This window comes from Arachis stenosperma, chromosome 7 (genome assembly GCF_014773155.1).
Source record: "Arachis stenosperma cultivar V10309 chromosome 7, arast.V10309.gnm1.PFL2, whole genome shotgun sequence".
Classification (NCBI taxonomy): Eukaryota; Viridiplantae; Streptophyta; class Magnoliopsida; order Fabales; family Fabaceae; genus Arachis; species Arachis stenosperma.
This window is the reverse complement of record NC_080383.1, coordinates 89,197,227-89,216,495: the sequence shown is the minus strand read 5'-3', so window position 1 is coordinate 89,216,495 and position 19,269 is coordinate 89,197,227. Positions and strand designations below refer to the sequence as shown.

Genomic DNA, 19,269 nt, shown 5'->3' with positions numbered 1-19,269 from the left:
CAAAAGAATATTATTTATCTTCTTTTCAAATTAACTTTAATTTTTGCATAGCAACTATATTAATTGAAAGAACTTTTTTAACTATAAATATAAATAAGAGTCGACTTCTAATTGTGTTAGGAAGTGAATTTTTTAATAATTATTTAGTAATATATATAAAAAGAGAGAAATTTTGATGGTAGTTAACAGAAAAATTATTTAATTTTTTAAAATATAAAACCTAAAATAATAGAAATTTAAATTATATATTATTATTTAAATTACTATTTTAGTATTGTAATTTATATATTAGATATTTTGAAGGCTAATCATATTTTACAATAATAAAATATAATCATAACAATAATTATGTTATATGTACATAAAAATAATTATTTGTATAAAATATATATTAAAATATAAAATATACATTAAAAATAAGTTAAACAATACATATATTTATACACAAATATATAATAATTAATAAATAATTTAATATTTAATTTTTTATATACATATATTATTTTTATTATAAAAATAATTATGATGTTATATAAATTTTGCCCCCACAACCAAAATTTTCTGGATCCGTCGCTGTATATCACTATAGTAATTTTAAAGAGAAGAGAAGGGAAGGTCTGCAATATAATTAGCGAACATAAATTGGGCGTTAGGGATTTTAAAGGGAGAAAGAGACTAAATTGTGGCAGGAATTAATCCACCTTAATTTTTTTATGGCGTGTGTTGGATGAAAAATTGAGAGATTATTATGAATCTTAGAGTGCAATTTCAAAAATAAAATTAAGGTGATTTTTTTGATATTCAATTAATTTAAGGGTATTATATATTTACATATCCTTTTTACATGTTTTAATTAATTAGTGATAAGTATATTCATTGATTTCAATCAACAAATAAATTTTTAATTTTTAAAAATAAAAATAATAAATTTAATACATGTATTAAATACTTTATATATACATATCTTAATACACTGTACATACATTTAATTTTGGTTAAATCAAACCATCATGGTAAACCTTAATTAAATTATTTAAAAAAAAAAAGAATTAGAATTGGGTCTATATGCTGCTAAAAAAAGGAAAAAACATAGAACCCTAATCCATTTCATCTAATTTCGTCTTCTTCTCTTTTCTATATTCACATAAATTTGTTATGTTGGTGATTTTGAATGGAAAAAGGGTAAAAAAAAAAATGATCAATTGTTCTAGTTCTAACAACAAAATTGGCGATTTTGAGAACGATAGATTGTTCTAGGTTACAGTAACAAGATCGACGATTTTAGAAGATTAGAAGGAGGAAAAAGAAGGTATATCCTGAGAATTAAGGAGAGGGAAGAAGACGAAAACAAATTTTATCTGTGAATATAGAAAAAAGAAGAAGACGAAATTAGATGAAAAGGATTAGGATTCTATGTTCTTCCCTCTTTCTCCAGCAGCATATAGAATGGCCCAATTCTAATTCTTTTTCTTTTTTTTTTTAAATAATTTAATTAAAGTTTACCACATATAGAGGTTTGATTTAACCAAAGTTAAATGTATGTACAGTGTATTAAGATATTTATATATAAAGTATTTAATACATATATTAAATTTATTATTTTTTATTTTTAAAAATTAAGAATTCATTTGCTGATTGGAATTAATGAATATACCTGTCACTAATTAATTGAAACATGTAAAAAGGGTATGTAATACCCTTAAATTGGTTAGGTATAAAAAAATTACCTAAAATTAAATAATTATTAATGTAAACCCCGATTAAATTAGTTAATAAATTAATTTTTAATAAGGAGGATTAGAAATATGAATATTATATTAAATTAGGATAGAGCTCATCGAAACGAGAATTTTGACACCAATTTCGAAGAAAACGGTCCAAAATTAGACCAAATAGGCCGAACTGGTTGAACCGGACCCGAACCGGACTATCGGTCCAACCGGACCAGCCCTATTAAATGAACCCAGCTTTGTCTTCTTCCTCATTACTGCAGCAACGAAGCCTTCAGCTTCCAGGGAGAAGAGAAACGATTTATTTCCCGTAACCCTTACGTTAATTTCCAACTCCCATAACTTCTCCGTCCGAGCTCCAATCGCCGCACCGTTTGCGGCCACGCGTTCACCGCGTCGAGCTCTACGTTTCTACCGAAACAATTTCATAGGTAACTTGTTATTTCATCTCAGTCTCCTCTTTTCCCCAATTTTCGAATTTTGAGTGGGAAGATTGCATTTCTTTGATTTCTGATGTTTTAGGATCCAATTAGCTTGAGGGAAACGTTCACTCTTGCTTATGTGAAGCTTGGGTAAGGTGAGGATACGATAATTCTATTTTATTTTCTTTGAATTTGAGCTTTGAGTATTAAATTGGATATATATGTGTTATGAATGTGTATTAGATTGTGAATAAATAATTGGAGCTTGAAATTGTGAATATTGGAACTTGGAGGAAGCTGATTAGTTGAATTTTGAAGGGGCTGCCTTGGTTTTAAATAATTTGCTTTGGTCGTTACGTGGAAATCGGCCAAGGTATGGTTTAGGTTTCTTGCATTTAATATATAATGTTCTGTGAAAACTTAGGCTAGATGACCATAGGATAAGTTGGAATGCAGGTGTATGTTTAATGTTTAGTAATTTGTTGATGAATATATTTGGTTGAAGTTTATTGGATAATTAGTTATTAATTTTGGATGTTGAATGTTATTGTTGATGAACATGGCTGGTTCGGTGCTTGTTGATTAATTAATGATTTGGTAAATTATTGATTTGAAGTATAACTATTGTGGTGACTGTTATGATGATGAGGAAGGATATGTTGAATTGAAAAGAATGCAGGTTTGGACCCGAAAAGGGTGGCAAAGTCCGAGTTTTAGAGGAGATGCTGATTATCTAAAAAGATTTAGATTCAAAGGGTATATGGTTTGATTTAGAGTTATTAAGAAAATGAGCATGTTTTAAGTTTGATTCATTTAGAAAAGAATGAATTATGTTTTGAATTGGAACTATTGATGGATGGAATGGGAGGTGTGATAATGAAGGATAAGGATTGAATATGATTGACGTATAATGATGAATGAGATGCGATTGAGAATGATGTGGATGTTGATGAATTATAATTGAATTATTTATATGGCTTATGAATTTGAATAATCTGAGATACGAGATTCCCTGGATTAAGTGTCGTGGCTTGCCACCACGTGTACCAGGTTGAAAACTCGATACTCTGTTGACCCTACGACGTAAGTGTGTGACCGGGCACTATATAAATTCCCGGGAATGTTACCCCCATTGAGTATTATTGATTATTTGAGAAAAACTATGCATAGACTCTTGGGGATGCACGTCGGGGAACAGTCTAAGTACAATTCAGACTTGTCGGGTTGGCTGGATAACCGACAGATGAGCCTCATCAGCCATAGGACAGGCATGCATCATATGCATATTACTTGAATTACTTGCTTGTGTATTAACTGGGTGTGCCTAAATGTACTTGCCATGTTAAATGTATATTTGTTATCTGCAGTACTTGTAACCTTCTTGTGCTTGCCTTTGTTTGTTTACTTGTCTGTGAAAATGCATGATGGAGTTGGAGGTAAGGAGGAATGGCAGAATGGAATTTAGATTTAAGGTTAAGTTAAGTTAGGTTTAAATATCCTTAGTAAACCACCTTTTATGACTTCTATTTAATACTTTAAGCTCTATAATCTGAGTGTCGGCGTTCTAGGATTGCCTCTGGCATTCCCAGGACCTTATATATTATGTGTGTGGCACCTTTACCATACTGAGAACCTCCGGTTCTCATTCCATACTATGTTATTATTTTTCAGATGCAGGTCGAAAGGCATCTCGTTAGGCGTCTGGACTCTTGAGGCGGAGTGGTTACTGGGATATTTTGTTATGCTATGATGTATATATATGTACTTAGTTTTCTCTCCGCATGACTTATTTTTTTTTATCCTCTTAGAGGTTTATGGAGAGGCAGGATTGTGTATATGTACTTTTGGGTTTTGGATATGTATGTATATATGTGTAAATATTCTCCGGCCAGTCTTGACTTCGCAGGCTGAGTTAGGAGCTTGGTATTTTGTATCTTTGGCACTCTATTCCCACTTCTATTATCTTGTGTTTAATAGTTATGGTTTTCTTAGCACGCAGGTTAACTCGTTCTTTGAGCGTTGCGCTTTTATTTCGCGATTTTTGTTTCCTCTATTCTTCAAAGCTCCTAGCATATTATAATTCTTCTGCTATTATATGTACTTATTTTATTCAGAGGTCGTAATACCACACCACCTCTATTTTACGACTTAAACGTAAAACTTAGTGTGGTAGGGTGTTACAATTAACTTATAAAATCACTTTGAAGTTTAACTCCACCTTAAACAGTTACACCTTTCTTTAGCCTTCACTCTTCAACATATTTTATTTTTTCACGATATTATTGTAACAAGCTTAATGTTTAGGAAACTTTTGTTTGATATAGTTAATATCTCACCATATTAAATAATATCTCTTATAAGTTATTTTTGTGCCAAATTTTATTCATATTATTTACACTAGTAGCTCAACATGATCAGTCGCTTTTTTATTATTTTAGGAAGAAATATTTTTAAATATTTATTCAAATAATTAAAAACTCATTTCAACAATAGTAGAAGATAATTAATTAAAAGAATAAAAATTTATAAATAATTAATAGATATTGGTAGGTTCATTTTTACATGAATTTTTTTACTCTTGATGTTACTGAATTATGTGAATTTAGTCTTAAAAAAATTATCGTTTCAATTACCTCAAATGTTTTTAAATAAATTTAATTTCACCCGTTTTTGTTAAGAAAGAATTTTTGTTTAATTATTCATTTCTTTAAGTTTAGTTTTTTTTTTCAAAATCAAATAAACAGACAAACTCAAATCATAACATTTTGAATTTTAAATAAAAAAGGGTTTATATTTAATTATATATTTACTCTAAAGAATATGTTGCTGTACTCTAAAGAAGAATATTTTACCTTCATTTGGTATTCATAGACTAAGAGTTTGTTTGAGTGTGTCATTAAGTATAAGTTATTAAAAAAAGTTTTTTTTTTAATTTTTAGTATATTTGACAAATTTTTAATAGCAAAAATAAAAATACTAGAAAAAAATTATTTTTTTTAAAATTATAATTTATATCTTTTTTTAAAAAAATTTATTAAAAAATTATTTTTTATCTAATAAAAAAATAAAAAAATAATTTTATATTATTATATTTAAACATAATTGATAAATAAAAGAATCTTTTTATATGAATTTAAAGATAAAATTATTTTTATTCTTTTAAAAAAATTAAAAAAACTCAAAAAATATATTTTTTTTAAAACTTACCCAAACAAATTTTAATTTTTTTTCAGTGAAGCAGTGATGCTGCCATTTCATTCACATTTATGGCCGGCACAAGAACAAGAAAAATTAATTCAAGAAGCAATTTCCCACCTTATTTGGACGATTAGTTGTATGCTTATGCACTATAATTTAAGAGGCAAATTATACTTTGCTGATTTGCTGCCACATAATAGATAAATTGCTAGATACTACAAATGAACTCTCCATTTTCCAAGTTGCTAGATATGTTTCTGTGTGTTTGAATTCCTTTTTGTGGTATAATATAACCGCATAATAACAAAATAACTAAAATTAGAAAATTTGGAAATTTTAAATTAAAAAAAAATATTGATATGTTTTGAGTATAATAATAGAATTTAATATTGTCGATATAAACTAGTATTACACATACATATATATCGTATTATCAAAAATACCTACTTTTTAAATACATAGTCTTGCATCGAATTTAAACTTGTAATAATTGTGGACAATAGAACTCAGCTAGTAGTGATAGAGGAGCTGACTTGATGCATGCATAACTAACTACTGTGTGTGTGGAGTTAGTTATGCTGCAACTAGTTGGTGGAGTGCTGGTTCATTTAGTGTTTGTTTGGATATCGTTATTTTAATAAAAATATCTTTTATTAATAAATAAAGATTTTTTTGTCAGTATATTTAATAAATTTTTAGTAATAAAAGTAAAAATATTAAAAAAATAATTTTTTTAAAAAAGCTGTATTTTATATTTTTTATTTAAAAAAATACGTTTTTTATATAATAAATAAATAAAAAATACTTTTATATTATTATATCAAAATATAATTGATAGATAAAAAGATCTTTTAAAATGAGATATCCAAACATAAAATTATTTTTATTTTTCTATAAAATCTTTTAAAAAAAGATAAATCGAAAATAGATATTTTTTTTAGAAGCTCACTCAAACAAACCCTAGTCAGCTAGATATTTAAGTGTTAATTAACTCTAACTTGAGTTAGAAGCTAACCAGAGTTTGTTAGCCATAATTAGAAGTTAAGTTACTGTTTTTTGTTCTGAATACCTTTGTGTAACTGAATCAGATGTGATTCATTATTAATTCCATTCTCTCATTTTCTGATCTTTGCATGCTCTAACCTTTCTCTCTCTCAACTCTACTCTATCACCATCACCACCTCTGCACTTATATGAGTTTTCACAATAATAAAGCCTAAACTTGTTTTGGTCAACAAGACCCTCTTCTCTATCTTCCCCTCCCATACCTTGCTTCTTCTCAACAAAATCATGGACAACTGTTTCCAAGATCATGGAAACAACAACAATGGCACTGCAGTTATATCCACAGTGGCTTCCATTGCAGCCTCGGCTATGCTAATTCGAACAATTGTCTACGATTACATTCCTCATGAGATCATAAACTTTTTCAACTTAAAGTTTCATGGCATGAAGCGTTTCTTCTCCTCCCAACTCACCATTGTGATCGAAGAGTTCAAAGGAGTTTCAAAGAACCAAGTTTATGAGGCTGCAGAGGTCTATTTAGGAAGCAAAGGCACACTCTCTGCGGTTAGAGTTAAAGCAAGCAAATCAATGGAGGACAAGAATCTTGCATTTGTTATGGACAAGAACCAAGAAGTTTGTGATGATTATGAAGGAGTTATGGTGAGGTGGAAGCTTTGCTGTGAATATGTTGCTTCAGCTGGTAACAAAGAACACCCTGATGATATCAATGCTTCTTTGAAATCAGAAGTAAGATCCTATGAACTCACCTTTCACATGAAACACAGAGACAAGATCTTCAATTCATATTTGCCCTTTGTGTTGGAAAGAGCAAAGGCTATTAGAGAAGGGAACATGGCTTTGAAGCTTCACACAATTGACTATGATCATTATTGGGTTGGAGAAGTCAAGTTTTGTCACCCCATGAGTTTCAAGACACTTGCAATTGATGATGAACTCAAGAAGGAGATAGTTGATGATTTGGAAAAATTTGTGAATGGGAAAGAGTTTTATAAGAGGATTGGGAAAGCTTGGAAAAGAGGCTACCTGCTGTATGGTCCTCCAGGGACTGGCAAATCGAGTCTCATCGCCGCCATGGCGAATTATCTTAATTATGACATCTATGACTTAGATCTTACTGCTGTTAGTAATAATAAGGACTTGAAGAATCTGATCCTTGGCATGTCCAACCGTTCCATACTTGTAATGGAGGATATTGATTGCACTATAAAGCTTCCCAACAGAGAAGAAGAAAAAGAAGATAATAATAATAATAAGGAAGCAGATAAAAGTGAAGATAGCAAGGTTTGTCTCATTGATTTGTTGCATTTTATGATTCATTAAAATTGACATGATTTAGGAGTTAATTACATAGATCATACATGAATTGAATTTAGATATGTCTTAATTAGTGATGGAAGCGAGGCAAGCTGAGACGAACTTGACTAGGGTTGGCTCACGACTTGACTCATTAACAAACAAGAGCAATTTTAAAGTTCAAGGTCGACTCTTTTCATTCTCTTTTCGAACAGGTGACACTTTCAGGGCTGTTGAATGCAATAGATGGTCTATGGTCATGCTGCGGTGAGGAAAGAATCATAGTATTGACAACAAATCACAAAGAGAAGCTTGATCCTGCTCTTATAAGAGCTGGAAGAATGGACATTCACATTCACTTGTCATACTGTACCTTTTCTGCCTTTCAGCAATTGGCATTCAACTACCTTGGCATCTCACAACACAAACTTTTTGAAGAGATTCAAGGGCTGCTAGGAAAAGTCCAGGTTACCCCTGCAGAAATCTCAGGAGAGCTAACAAAGAACATCAATTCCAAAGAACCCTTACAAGAACTTGTGAGATTCTTGCACAGCAAGGATATGGTGCAAGAACCACAAGAAATTTCCGTATGTTCTTGAAGCACATTTAATACGTACTTTAGAAATATGCACAACTATCATTTTAATGGAGAATTTGGAAGATCTTTGTATCAGATAAGCCTAACTTTTAAAGCTTCTGTTTCTTTTTTCATTCACAGGACTTGCTTCCCTTTGCAGTTATTGGTTCTCGGTTACAGGAACTGAGTTGTTATTGCCTCTAGTTATCATATGAATTCTCATAAAAAAAGCTGGAGAAGTTAATCAGAAATTGATATTTAAAGGACTAAAGTTGTTTATTCTTGTAGAAAGTTTATGTAGAATTGACAATTGATATCAAGTCTTTGATTCAAGAATAAAGCCTTATCCTAGTAGGTGAAGTCGGTTATATAGATCAAACAATACCATTGCTTCCTAACATGGATCATATCTTGAATAACTACCTCACTTGACCAGCTCCTAACAGAGTCCTTTTAGGAATTCCTCGACCTCTAACCACTGATCTGTGTTTACATTTTATCTACTATCTTAATTGAATGCTCTACTAGTCTTTTCCTCACATCGTCTAAATCACCTGAGATAAGATTAAATCATTTTTTTAAGTCATATATTTATATCATTTGACAAAGTGGCAAGCTCATATCGATAACAGAAATCAAATTTGGGTGCTTGTTACATACGAGGTTTTTACTATGCCAATCATTTTGACCTTATTGCAAAATTTTCTTGCTATGAAGGAACTTAACAAGGTCTTGAAGGGAGTCACTGGAACTTCTTGTCTTTGTTAGCTCTCCTGCAATCTCTGCTGGAGTAACCTGCATTTCTCCCAAGAGCCTTTCAATCTCTTGAAAGAGATTGTGATCTGAGATTCCAAGGTAGTTGAATACCAATTGTTGAAAAGCAGAAAAGGTGCAATAGGACAAGTGAATGTGCATCTCCATTCTTCCAGGCCTTAGAAGAGCAGGATCAAGCCTTTCTTTGTGATTCGTCGTGAACACGATAATTTGTTCCTCGCCACAGCTTGACCATAGACCATTTATAATAATCTTCTCAACTTCTTTCAGTTATCATGAACTAAAGGTTATGATGGACTTAACTTTAGAAGTTGAATGATGTAATGAAAACAAAATCACAAACCTTAGGCTCTTGCTTTCTGTGTGCTTCTTTATCTCCCTCTCTGTTTTGCAACTCTATAGTACAATCAATATCCTCTATGACAAGTATGGAACGGTTAGACATGCCAAGAACCAAATCCTTCAAGTTCATATTGTTATATATACCAGTGAGATCTAAGTCATACACTTGGTTCCTTCATACACTTGGTTCGTTGTGACCCCATGAAATTCTTCAATGACAATGGTGAATTGGGAAGAGAAGTGAAGTCTAATACCATGAATTTGTGAGGAGAAAAAGTCTAGGATTTCATGAGGAATGAAATCATGGGCAATGCTTCTAATTAGCATAGCCGTGGCTGCAATGGATGCCACTGTTGATATCATTTTTCCTTTGTGGTAATTATTGGACATTTTTTCTAAGGAATCTTAATATGCTTATTATAATAGCTTAGGAGTTTAGGACTAACAAATAGTGATAGGGATGATGATTTGTGTATTGTTTTCACTTTGAGTTTTTGTTGAGACAACTTCTACAAAGAATGAAAATTCAACGTTTCCTTGCATACCAAGTATATATGAAGACTTTTCTCATTTGGACCTTCTTGTAAAAGAAAAAAAAAATAAAGTGCTGATTTAATTCTTAGAGTTTGGGCTAATTTCTAATTTGTCTTTTAATATTTTGAAATATTTTATTTTTATTCTAACTGTCGTATTTTGTTATATTTTAATTCTTTATTTTTTTAAATAACAACAAAAATTATAGTGGTCACGTAATGGTTTTAGTGATTTGAAAATAAAAGTGTTAGAATAATAAGAGAAAAAATAATATTTAAAAAAATTAAACTAAAATAAAATAAAACAAAATATTTACTATAAATATTTTAATCGTTCAAAATTAAAATTTAATTCAAATATTAGAGACCACACACAATAATTTCCTTGCAATACCACGTTTGAATTCAATATTATGTGACTTTTATTTTTCTTGTGCCTAATGTAAAAGGTCTTTAGGAAAGTTGATGCATTATATTTGACCATTTGTTAACCAGTCTCCGTCTCAGTACCCTACCGAGTGTTGAATCTATACTGTTCGGCAATATAAAATGCAAACCTTATTTTCTTCTCCTTCTTCTCTGTTCTGCAGCTCTATACTGCAATCAATATCTTCCACAAGAAGTAAGGAACGGTTATTCATCCGAAGCATCAGATTCTTCAAGTCCAAATTGTCATCTACACCAGTGAAGATATCATAGTTAAGATAATTGGCCATGGCCGCGACGAGGCTAGACTTGCCGGTCCCTGGAGGACCATAAAGCAAGTACTCTCTTTTCCAAGCTCTCCCAGTTTTTTCATAGAACTCTTTGCCATTCAAAAACTTGTCCAAATCATCAATTGTTTCCTTTTTAAGCTCAGAATCAATTGCAATTATCTTGAAACTTATGAGGTGATTGAAATTCATAGCTTCTCTTTTCCAATAACCTTCACATTCATGTTTGTGAAGCTTGGCAACCAAGTTACCTTCTTTGATGGCTTTTCCTCTTTCCAACACATAAGAATTCAAGATCTTCTCTTTGTGTTTCTATTGGACATTATTTTGATCAAAATGGAATCTAAGGTGTCCTAATTTTTCACTAATAATGAATTTTTGATCAAATGCAATATGGGGTGAGCTAATTTCACCTAAGATCCTAGGAATGATATAGTATAAATATCATGTTTTCTATTACAAGGACATTTTCTCAGAAAGAGGTTTCAAATTTCAACAGTTTCCTTGCCTACCACGTATATATTGAAGACTTTTCTGGATTGTTAATTTCTGATTTATCATTTGGCCCTTTTATTAACTATGAAATTTACACACTTTCTTCGTTGGCCTTGATATTTCTAAAATATGGCTTGTACTTTTCAGGTTTATTACCAACTTATGTTTTTTTTTCCATGTTTTCACTTCTGTTGGGTTCTACAACTTGAAACATTCTGAGTGCGAGAGAAAATAAATATTTTTAAAAGAAAGAGGCTCTATTGTGATTTTAACAAAAAAAATTTCATACATAGAAAATCAATTAGAAAAAAAAAAGAAATCTAGCAGCAAAAGCTTTATCACAGTGATTAAATATGATTATAGCTTTCTTTTTTCTTTTTTCTTTTTTTTTTTTATTTTTCACTGTACATGCACAAGATAAAATTCAAACTCCCAACACTTGTTAAAACAGACTAATGAACTAACCATTAGACCAACCTAAGTTGATTTATAACGTTTTTTTTAGTAGCCTATTGTAATGCACTAAACTTAAATTATGTTATACTTTTCTTTTTTTTTTTTCACTACGTTAATACTGTCTTGCACAAATTAGGACAGGCTCTAATAGTCTAACTATTATGCTACCTATCTGAATATTAGGACAGGCTCATCATGATAAAATTTTTCAAGGGCTAACCTTTGGTGGTATCAACTATCAACCAATTTAATGTATAACAAAGCAGAAAAAAAAAAAAAAAAGTGGAATCATAATGTGTTCCAAATCAATAGTGTTGTTTGTTGCAGAAACTTAAGAAGACTAATAGCCAACAATAGCAATGATTCAAATGTTCTCTCAAGCTAAAATAACAATTAACTCAATGAATGTTTGTGAGGTGCATCACCCAAAGTTGACAAGAACAAACTATTTAGCGGCCAACCTCATCTTCTGCTTGACCACCCTTGCCTGTGCTTTCCAACTTTTCATCATCTGAAAATGCAAGTTTAAAAAGTTATGACAAAGTAACTATAATTAAGCACTGATAAAAGTTTATGCTTCAAAGGCTTAAAATAAAAGTTATAAAGGCCACATAAATAAGTATTGAAAGCAGCATCACTCTTTAAGCATTGTCTCAATAGATGGGGTTGGTTACATGAAACAAATGATGTCTAAATGTTTTCTCATATTCATAAATCATATATGGGTTTAAATCATTCACATTTATATCTCTTTTAATAATTTCCTCTAAAGTTTTCTTGGATATCTCTCTACCTCTACCTAGAAGACTACCCTCCCCTAGATCCACTCTTGACTCTCCTAACTGAAGCCTCAGAAGGAAAAGGCCTTATTTGAAAATGTCGATAAAGGCCAAAACTAGATTCTACCTTCTAATTAAAAGATTTTCAGATATGATGCAAGAAGTGATATAAATTTAATAGGTTTAGCAATGTTATGAATCTAGATGTCCTTTGCATCTCAAAAGACAGGTTGTGCAAAACATTGTAAATGAATGGAAACTGTGTATGGCTATGTATCGAGAAATCTTTTGCGCACTCATTTTGCCTGGTATATGAAGCCAACACACACTCTTCAACCATTAATTGGGGTATGGGACCGACATATAAGGGTGTATGTCAGCTCGATGTACAAGATAAGAATCGGCACAAATAACACAACTCGTACAGTCCTATGTATGTATAAGGATATGTCTTACCACCATCTTCTAGGATATCAGAAGTCCACAAAATAAGGTTGTCTCTTAAAAGTTGCATGATCAAGGTACTGTCCTTGTAAGAGTCCTCATTCAGGGAATCCAGCTCCGAAACAGCATCATCAAAGGCTTGTTTCGCAAGGTGGCATGCCCTGGAGAAACAAAGATAGACAACATAAGAATCTGCCACTACTTTTGTTTGTTCTCATAAGCAGAACAATTTCAGTATACCTTTCAGATGAATTCATTATCTCATAATAAAACACTGAGAAATTTAGAATTAGACCCAGTCGGATAGGATGCGTAGGTGGTAATTCACTCTCGGCAGTTGTAGCAGCTGCCTGCAAATAATCGTTAACTCAATAGTTTCAGTCTTCAGTGCTGAAAGTTGTGAAGCTTTCTCCGTTATTCACGAATAATTTGAAATACGACCTTGTTTGGAACAAGAAAAGAACCCAGACAAACATAGCATGTAATGAAAAGCTGGTGCAAACTCCAACAATTATGACAAGAAGTAAGCCTGATGAATGGACTTGCAAATATTTCCAACCAATACAGATTTAAGAAATATACCCAAATACTAAATTAACTTATAACTGTTAACTGCAAATCCTATGGTGGCTCAGTGCATTCAATTACACAGATCAAACTTAAGCAGAAGGAAAATGAAGAACATCCAACCTTCTCCAATAAGCAAAAAATATGAATGGGGAATTGAAAGTATAATCAAGGTTGATGTAGAGGAAAATGAGCTTCTAATGTGTATGTTTGATAATGTTACAAGTGATTCTACTTAGGTAGTTAGAAACATAGTGGTGAACCACTGATAATGTTTGCCAACTCTCTACCTGAAAATTTCTGGATTGAAGATTAATTTCCATTAGCATAAAAATATGAAAACTTGGCACAGAAACTATCACGTCTCTCACACCTAATCTGCCTCCCAAACAGAGGTAGTTTACTCATTCCATCAGTATAATCGGAGCTTGATTTTCTGAGACTGCAAATAGTTTTCTGTATCATGTGAAGTCCTACTTCGGTCTAGAAGATATCAACTAGCTAAGCAAAAGGTTCATTGGGGAGAAACAAAAGAATCTCTTGACTCTTGCTGTTGTTCGGGGAGGGGGCAGCATCAGTTCCATAACAGCCAAACAGCTTGAGAAAATTATGAAAGATTAACATATGGACCACACCCTCATAATGCATAAAGAAAAGTGAATTCAGTACTAGTTGCAAAGTTAAATAAACAAATGTGTGGAGTTCCTTAGTGAGGCAAATAGCATAGATCAATAAAAACGTTGAAAGTAACTTCAAATTTGCAGAGGATTAATTCATATCATACGCCAATTACATCATACCTAATTCAATATTTCAATATAAACACAAAAACGTTCAGATAAACTCAAGCCTGAATTAAAGCATGGTGTACAAGGTAATCCCAAGTGGCAGGATCTTATGGGCCAAAATGCGGATGAATCGGAAATGGATCTTCTCGTGAAGATTTCACATGACTTGGTCCTATTTTGATGTTCACTATTAACCATTAATGAGGAGTCCAAGTATGGGATGATAAGAGAATCTAATAAAAATCAAAACATGATCAAATCATCTGAACTTTTCAGATGAGGAAATCCATTTCCAAATGAAATCATATCTCTCTAACCTTCTAACACAAAGCTGTGAAAGGATGACAATTTTTCTGATAAATTCAGGACTATGAAGCTTTGCCTTCAACTCATATTCTAATAAACATCATTTACAATTTTACATCTTGTGCTAAAAAAGGAAATTCGAAAATTCATTCCAACCTAATTAAGTGAATAGAATACCTCATATGCTTTAAGTGACTGATCTGCCACCTCTTTTTTCTCATCACCATCTTTAAATTCCGCTAAATACCGATAGTAATCTCCTTTCCTGTATGAAATCCAAAACTCAAAAACAGTACATAAACTGCCATAATCTAACACATAACGAAACATAACAACTTAAAAAACCACTCCACCACAAACAATTCTGCTTAAGTAGAAGTTTTGGCAGAACCAATTTAGTTAAAATTTCAATTTTGATGTAAAGTGATTTACTTTGTTAGCTTCTCTAAAAAGTGGTTCCCACATAAAATAAAATATTTTCACTTCTGACAGAATCAATTCTAGAGGCATGGATTGATATCACAAACTAATAAGCAAACATACACGAAAACTAGCCAAAAAATTTTACACACACTAAAAAGAAGGCATTACATTACATTTTATAGTAAAAAACAGTGGACTCAGCAACATTAGTGGATGGGATAAGATGCTCATCTAAGACAATCATAATGTCACTGCAAATTTTGGAGAGCTCCAACTCCACCTTGTGCATGTATTCCCTTATGCGCTTTGCATTTACCTCATTGCCCCTTGACTCTTCCTTCTGCTCTATCTTTGACAGGATCCTCCATGAAGCCCTCCTTGAACCCACCACGTTCTTGTACCCAACAGAGAACAGGTTCCTCTCTTCCACACTCAGCTCAACGTCAAGCTTCGCTACCTTCTTCATGGCCTCCACCATTTCTGCATCACCAACCCCATGTTGCACACATTGGACAAACTTTGAAAAAGATTCCAAATTTTTGTTCTTTTTTGTGGCTTTTGCATAAATGACTATGTGGGCATGTAAAAAGTGAAGTATGAGCGTAATTAATGCATATGGGTGCGAAGAAAATTAAAAAAAAAAAGTGAACTTTTTTTGCAAAGACAAACTTTATCAGATAAAAGGAGTCCTTGAAGGGAAAAAAAAAAAAGAGAAAGTGGGTAGTTTTGGAAAGTGCTGAAGAAATGAATGAAAGTGCAATGAAGCATAAAATGGAAGAATCTGAAACAGTGTCCACAGAGAGAGAGAGAGAGAGAAGTAGAGAACCATCATAGCGTTCAGCTTGCTCGGCAAGCTTAGCTATATAGACGAAGTTCTCACGGTCCTTGGAAGAGGAAGCCATTGTTGTTGTTGATCTGAGCCTGAACCTGTTGTTCTCTGTGGTTCAACTATCTCACTCTGCTCACAGTGTAGTGAGACTTGAGACAGAGAGAGAGAAAGAGACAAAAGAACAAGGAAACAAGAGTTGAGAGAGAGGGGGGACCAAACTCAAGAAGTTACAATTGGAAGGGAAACGGTTGATACGGTTTTCAGGATTCGAGAATTTATAGGTGACCGGCTATTAACGGTGACACAGGGATAAAGAAATTAAAATGACGTAAATAACGAGAAAGAAGTAATAAATATAAAATAGAAAAATATAAATATAAGATTCTAGTATTATCGTTCATTAATACTTTTATTTCATTCTAATAGAGGTAATTTTTATATTTATTAATATTATAATTATTTTAAGTTAAAACCGCATAAAGACAAAGAGTTTATATTATAATGTAAAGAGAGAGAAAAATATTTGTTTTATTGCTTGTGTATTGCTTTAGATACGTACCTTTATTTATATATGTATGAAGGCTTTTTTTTTACTTTTATTAAATATAAGGATTTTGGTAACATAACATTTCAGTATGAAAAAGATGAGTCGTCCATAGTTATTTATTTCATTCTTATCACAACACTCCTCTTGAATAACCATTTAGGATTGTGTCTCGTTAAAACCTTACTAAAGAAAAATCCAATGAAAAAAATTTTAGTAAAGGAAAAAGAGTACAAAACCCTTTGTGATGGGGACTGACTCATTAAAAACCTTGTCAAGAAAAATCCAATGAAAAAAAAACATGACTAAGAAAAAAAGAGTACAGTCTTCCCCTTTTGTCGACATCATTTAATGTATCGAAATCGGCGCATCCGAATTTCATATACCAATCTTTCAAAAGAGGATTTTATGAGTGATTTTGTAAATAAACCTGCCAGATTGTCACTTGAGCGAATCTGTTGGACATCTATTGAGTTAAGAAATTAACTAAATTAATTTGATGATAACAAACATTATTTTTAGTAGGTTAAACACCCAATTAGTCTTTAATTGAATTTGATCAAGTGTTGCAGGTCAAAAAAAAAAAACAGCAGCCCAATAGGATAGAAAATAAAACCAAAGCTGGTGGGCTGTCAAAACAGTAGCCCAATTCCGTTTTGTCTCATGAATCTGAAGGAAATTCTGAAACCAACAGTTTCCTGAATTTTTTGGTGACTGAATCCGCCTCCAAGTCCACCAGACCTCGTAAATGGAGATTTTTGAAGAATTATCCTGAGAAATTTGTCATTGAGGACGTCTCTCATGGTATTAAAACTCAGATTTCAACTAGAAAGGCAAGTGAAGAATCAAACATTGCTCTTCTCTCTCAAATGGAGTCTCAGAATGTAAAAAAAGCCCTTGATGACCCTTTTTGGGTAAAGGCAATGGAGGATGAGCTTCATGAGTTTGAGAAGAACTAATTTTGGACATTGGTTCCAAGGCCAAATGGAAAGAAAGTGACAAGCACTAAATGGATATTTTGGAACAAGCTAGGAGAAGATGGTAACATTGCAAGAAACAAAGCAAGGCTAGTGGCACAAGGATATGACCAAGAAGAAGGAATAGAATTTGATGAATCATTTGTCCTGTTGCCCGAATGGAAGTCATAAAACTTCTTTTAGCTTATGCTGCTTTTTGTGGTTTTAAATTATGTCAAATGGATGTGAAATGTGCATTCTTAAATGGTGTGATAGATAGAGAAGTGTATGTGGAGCAGCCACCTGATTTTGAAAATAAAAAATTTCCTAACCATGTTTTTAAATTATCAAAAGCTCTCTATGGTTTAAAACAATCTCCTAGAGCTTGGTATGCGAGACTTAACTCTTTTCTTTTGAAAAAATAGTTTTCAAAAAGGCACCACAGACACTACTCTATTTATCAAGAATTCTAATGATTCTTTCATTCTAGTCCAAATCTATATTGATAACATTATTTTTGGATCAGCCAATGAATCTCTTTGTATTGAATTTGGAAAACTCATGACAAGTGAATTTGACATGAGTATGATGGGTGAACTTAATTTTTTTCCTTGGGCTTCAAATTAACCAAACTGAAAATGGTATTTTTATTCATCAAGAGAAGTATGCCAAGGAAATAGTTAAGAAATTTGGTATAGAAAATGGCAAACTCATGGGAACTCCCATACACCCTAATTCAAAATTAGAAAAGGGAGAAACTAAGAAAGATGTACATGAGATTAGGTATAGAGGAATGATTGGCTCTCTTATGTATTTAATTTCCTCTAGACCTGATATTGTGCAAAGTGTTGGAATGTGTTCAAGATTTCAATCAAAACCAAAAGAGTCTCATCTTTCTATAGTTAAGAGGATCATTAGATATGTTCATGGCACATCCAATTTTGATCTATGGTATCCTAAGATTGATGATTTTTCTGCAGTTGGTTACTGTAATGCAGACTTTGCTGATGATAGAGTTGATAGAATGAGCACATCAGGATTATATTGTTTCCTTGGAAAGTCATTGAATGTTTGGTCAAGTAAGAAGCAGTCAACAGTGGCTTTATCCATTACAGAAGTTGAGTATATAGCTGCTTCTTCTTGTTGTTCTCAGCTTATATGGTTAAAAATACAGCTTGCTGATTATAAATTAATTGCTGAAAATATTCCGTTGTTGTGTGACAATATGAGTGCCATTAATATTTCAAAGAATCTAATTTTACACTCTAAAACTAAACATTGAAGTGAGATTTCACTCAATAAGAGAACATGTTCAAAAAGGGGATATTAGCATTTAATTTGTTAAATCAAAAGAGCAATTAGCTGATATTTTCACTAAACTATTAGTTGAGGACAGATTTTGCATGCTTAGGACTAGTCTAGGAATTTTAAGTTATGATTCATTGTTTGAAAATTACTAATGTGTTTGTTGGAGTTTTTGTCTCATAAACAGGTATGAGACAATTCTGGACATATGAAGAACCATCTCTAAACGGATCTTTCTGGGCTTCACTGCACATGCTGAATCATCTGGGCCAACCTTAAATTTCAGAATCTGGGTGGTCAAATATGTTTCTTTAAACCAAACCACCTCTGGGCCCAATATGAGTGTTACATGATCCATTTATTTGTTTTATCTTAATTTATTTTTATTAAGTTTTATTTAATTCCTTTTTGTCCTTCGGTTAAAAGGTTTCAAATTTAAAAATTACTTTCTATTTTATTTTTTTAATAAAATCAAATCTTTCCTTTTGTGATGTCAAGTCCTTTCAAAGCCAAATCAGAGGTAATGCAGTTGCATGTTTTAATAAAAAAAATTTGGTGCGGTTACTAACACTTCTTCTTCTCCCGTCATAACTCCTCCTCAAACTCTTCGATTTCTCCCACTACCTTTATTGCTTCTCTTTGTTCAAAACCAGAAACCAACCAAATGAGGAAGAAAACTGTTCCACAAAAGCTTTCTCGTGAAAAGATCTTCAAGCTTCCTGCAAAACAAAAACCTTCCACTCTCTCTCAAAACCGAACCTTCACTCCC

General features: G+C 32.1%; 2 protein-coding genes and 1 long non-coding RNA gene across 3 annotated transcripts; 2 read left to right on the top strand and 1 right to left on the bottom strand.

Annotated features, from left to right (window-relative positions):
- The first annotated feature begins 1,999 nt into the window (after positions 1-1,999).
- LOC130940696 (uncharacterized) lies at positions 2,000-4,128 on the top strand. The gene is made up of 4 exons (XR_009070365.1): positions 2,000-2,161; positions 2,253-2,307; positions 2,396-2,525; positions 3,824-4,128. It is a non-coding gene; the product is annotated as an uncharacterized LOC130940696 (long non-coding RNA).
- Positions 4,129-6,448: 2,320 nt separating this feature from the next.
- On the top strand, positions 6,449-9,802 carry LOC130940992 (AAA-ATPase At3g50940-like). Its single transcript, XM_057869317.1, has 3 exons — positions 6,449-7,657; positions 7,885-8,256; positions 8,964-9,802. Exons 1-3 carry the CDS (start codon positions 6,641-6,643, stop codon positions 9,012-9,014), a joined length of 1,440 nt encoding a protein of 479 aa, XP_057725300.1. The 5' UTR covers positions 6,449-6,640; the 3' UTR covers positions 9,015-9,802.
- A 2,053-nt stretch (positions 9,803-11,855) lies between these two features.
- On the bottom strand, positions 11,856-15,907 carry LOC130940993 (14-3-3-like protein D). Its single transcript, XM_057869318.1, has 6 exons — positions 15,693-15,907; positions 15,040-15,346; positions 14,621-14,708; positions 13,023-13,132; positions 12,795-12,943; positions 11,856-12,070 (listed from the first exon to the last, which is right to left on the bottom strand). Exons 1-6 carry the CDS (start codon positions 15,766-15,768, stop codon positions 12,009-12,011), a joined length of 792 nt encoding a protein of 263 aa, XP_057725301.1. The 5' UTR covers positions 15,769-15,907; the 3' UTR covers positions 11,856-12,008.
- Positions 15,908-19,269: the final 3,362 nt, after the last annotated feature.

Bases quoted from the DNA above. Each gene is read 5' to 3' on its own strand.
- LOC130940992 (XM_057869317.1), top strand. From the start codon at position 6,641: ATGGACAACTGTTTCCAAGATCATGGAAACAACAACAATGGCACTGCA. The intron at 7,658-7,884 runs GTTTGTCTCATT...CTTTTCGAACAG, and splicing joins ATAAAAGTGAAGATAGCAAG to GTGACACTTTCAGGGCTGTT. The intron at 8,257-8,963 runs GTATGTTCTTGA...CTTGCTATGAAG, and splicing joins AAGAACCACAAGAAATTTCC to GAACTTAACAAGGTCTTGAA.
- LOC130940993 (XM_057869318.1), bottom strand. From the start codon at position 15,768: ATGGCTTCCTCTTCCAAGGACCGTGAGAACTTCGTCTATATAGCTAAG. The intron at 12,944-13,022 runs GTATACTGAAAT...TTGTTTCTCCAG, and splicing joins ATAATGAATTCATCTGAAAG to GGCATGCCACCTTGCGAAAC. The intron at 12,071-12,794 runs GTAAGACATATC...TTGCATTTTCAG, and splicing joins TGATATCCTAGAAGATGGTG to ATGATGAAAAGTTGGAAAGC.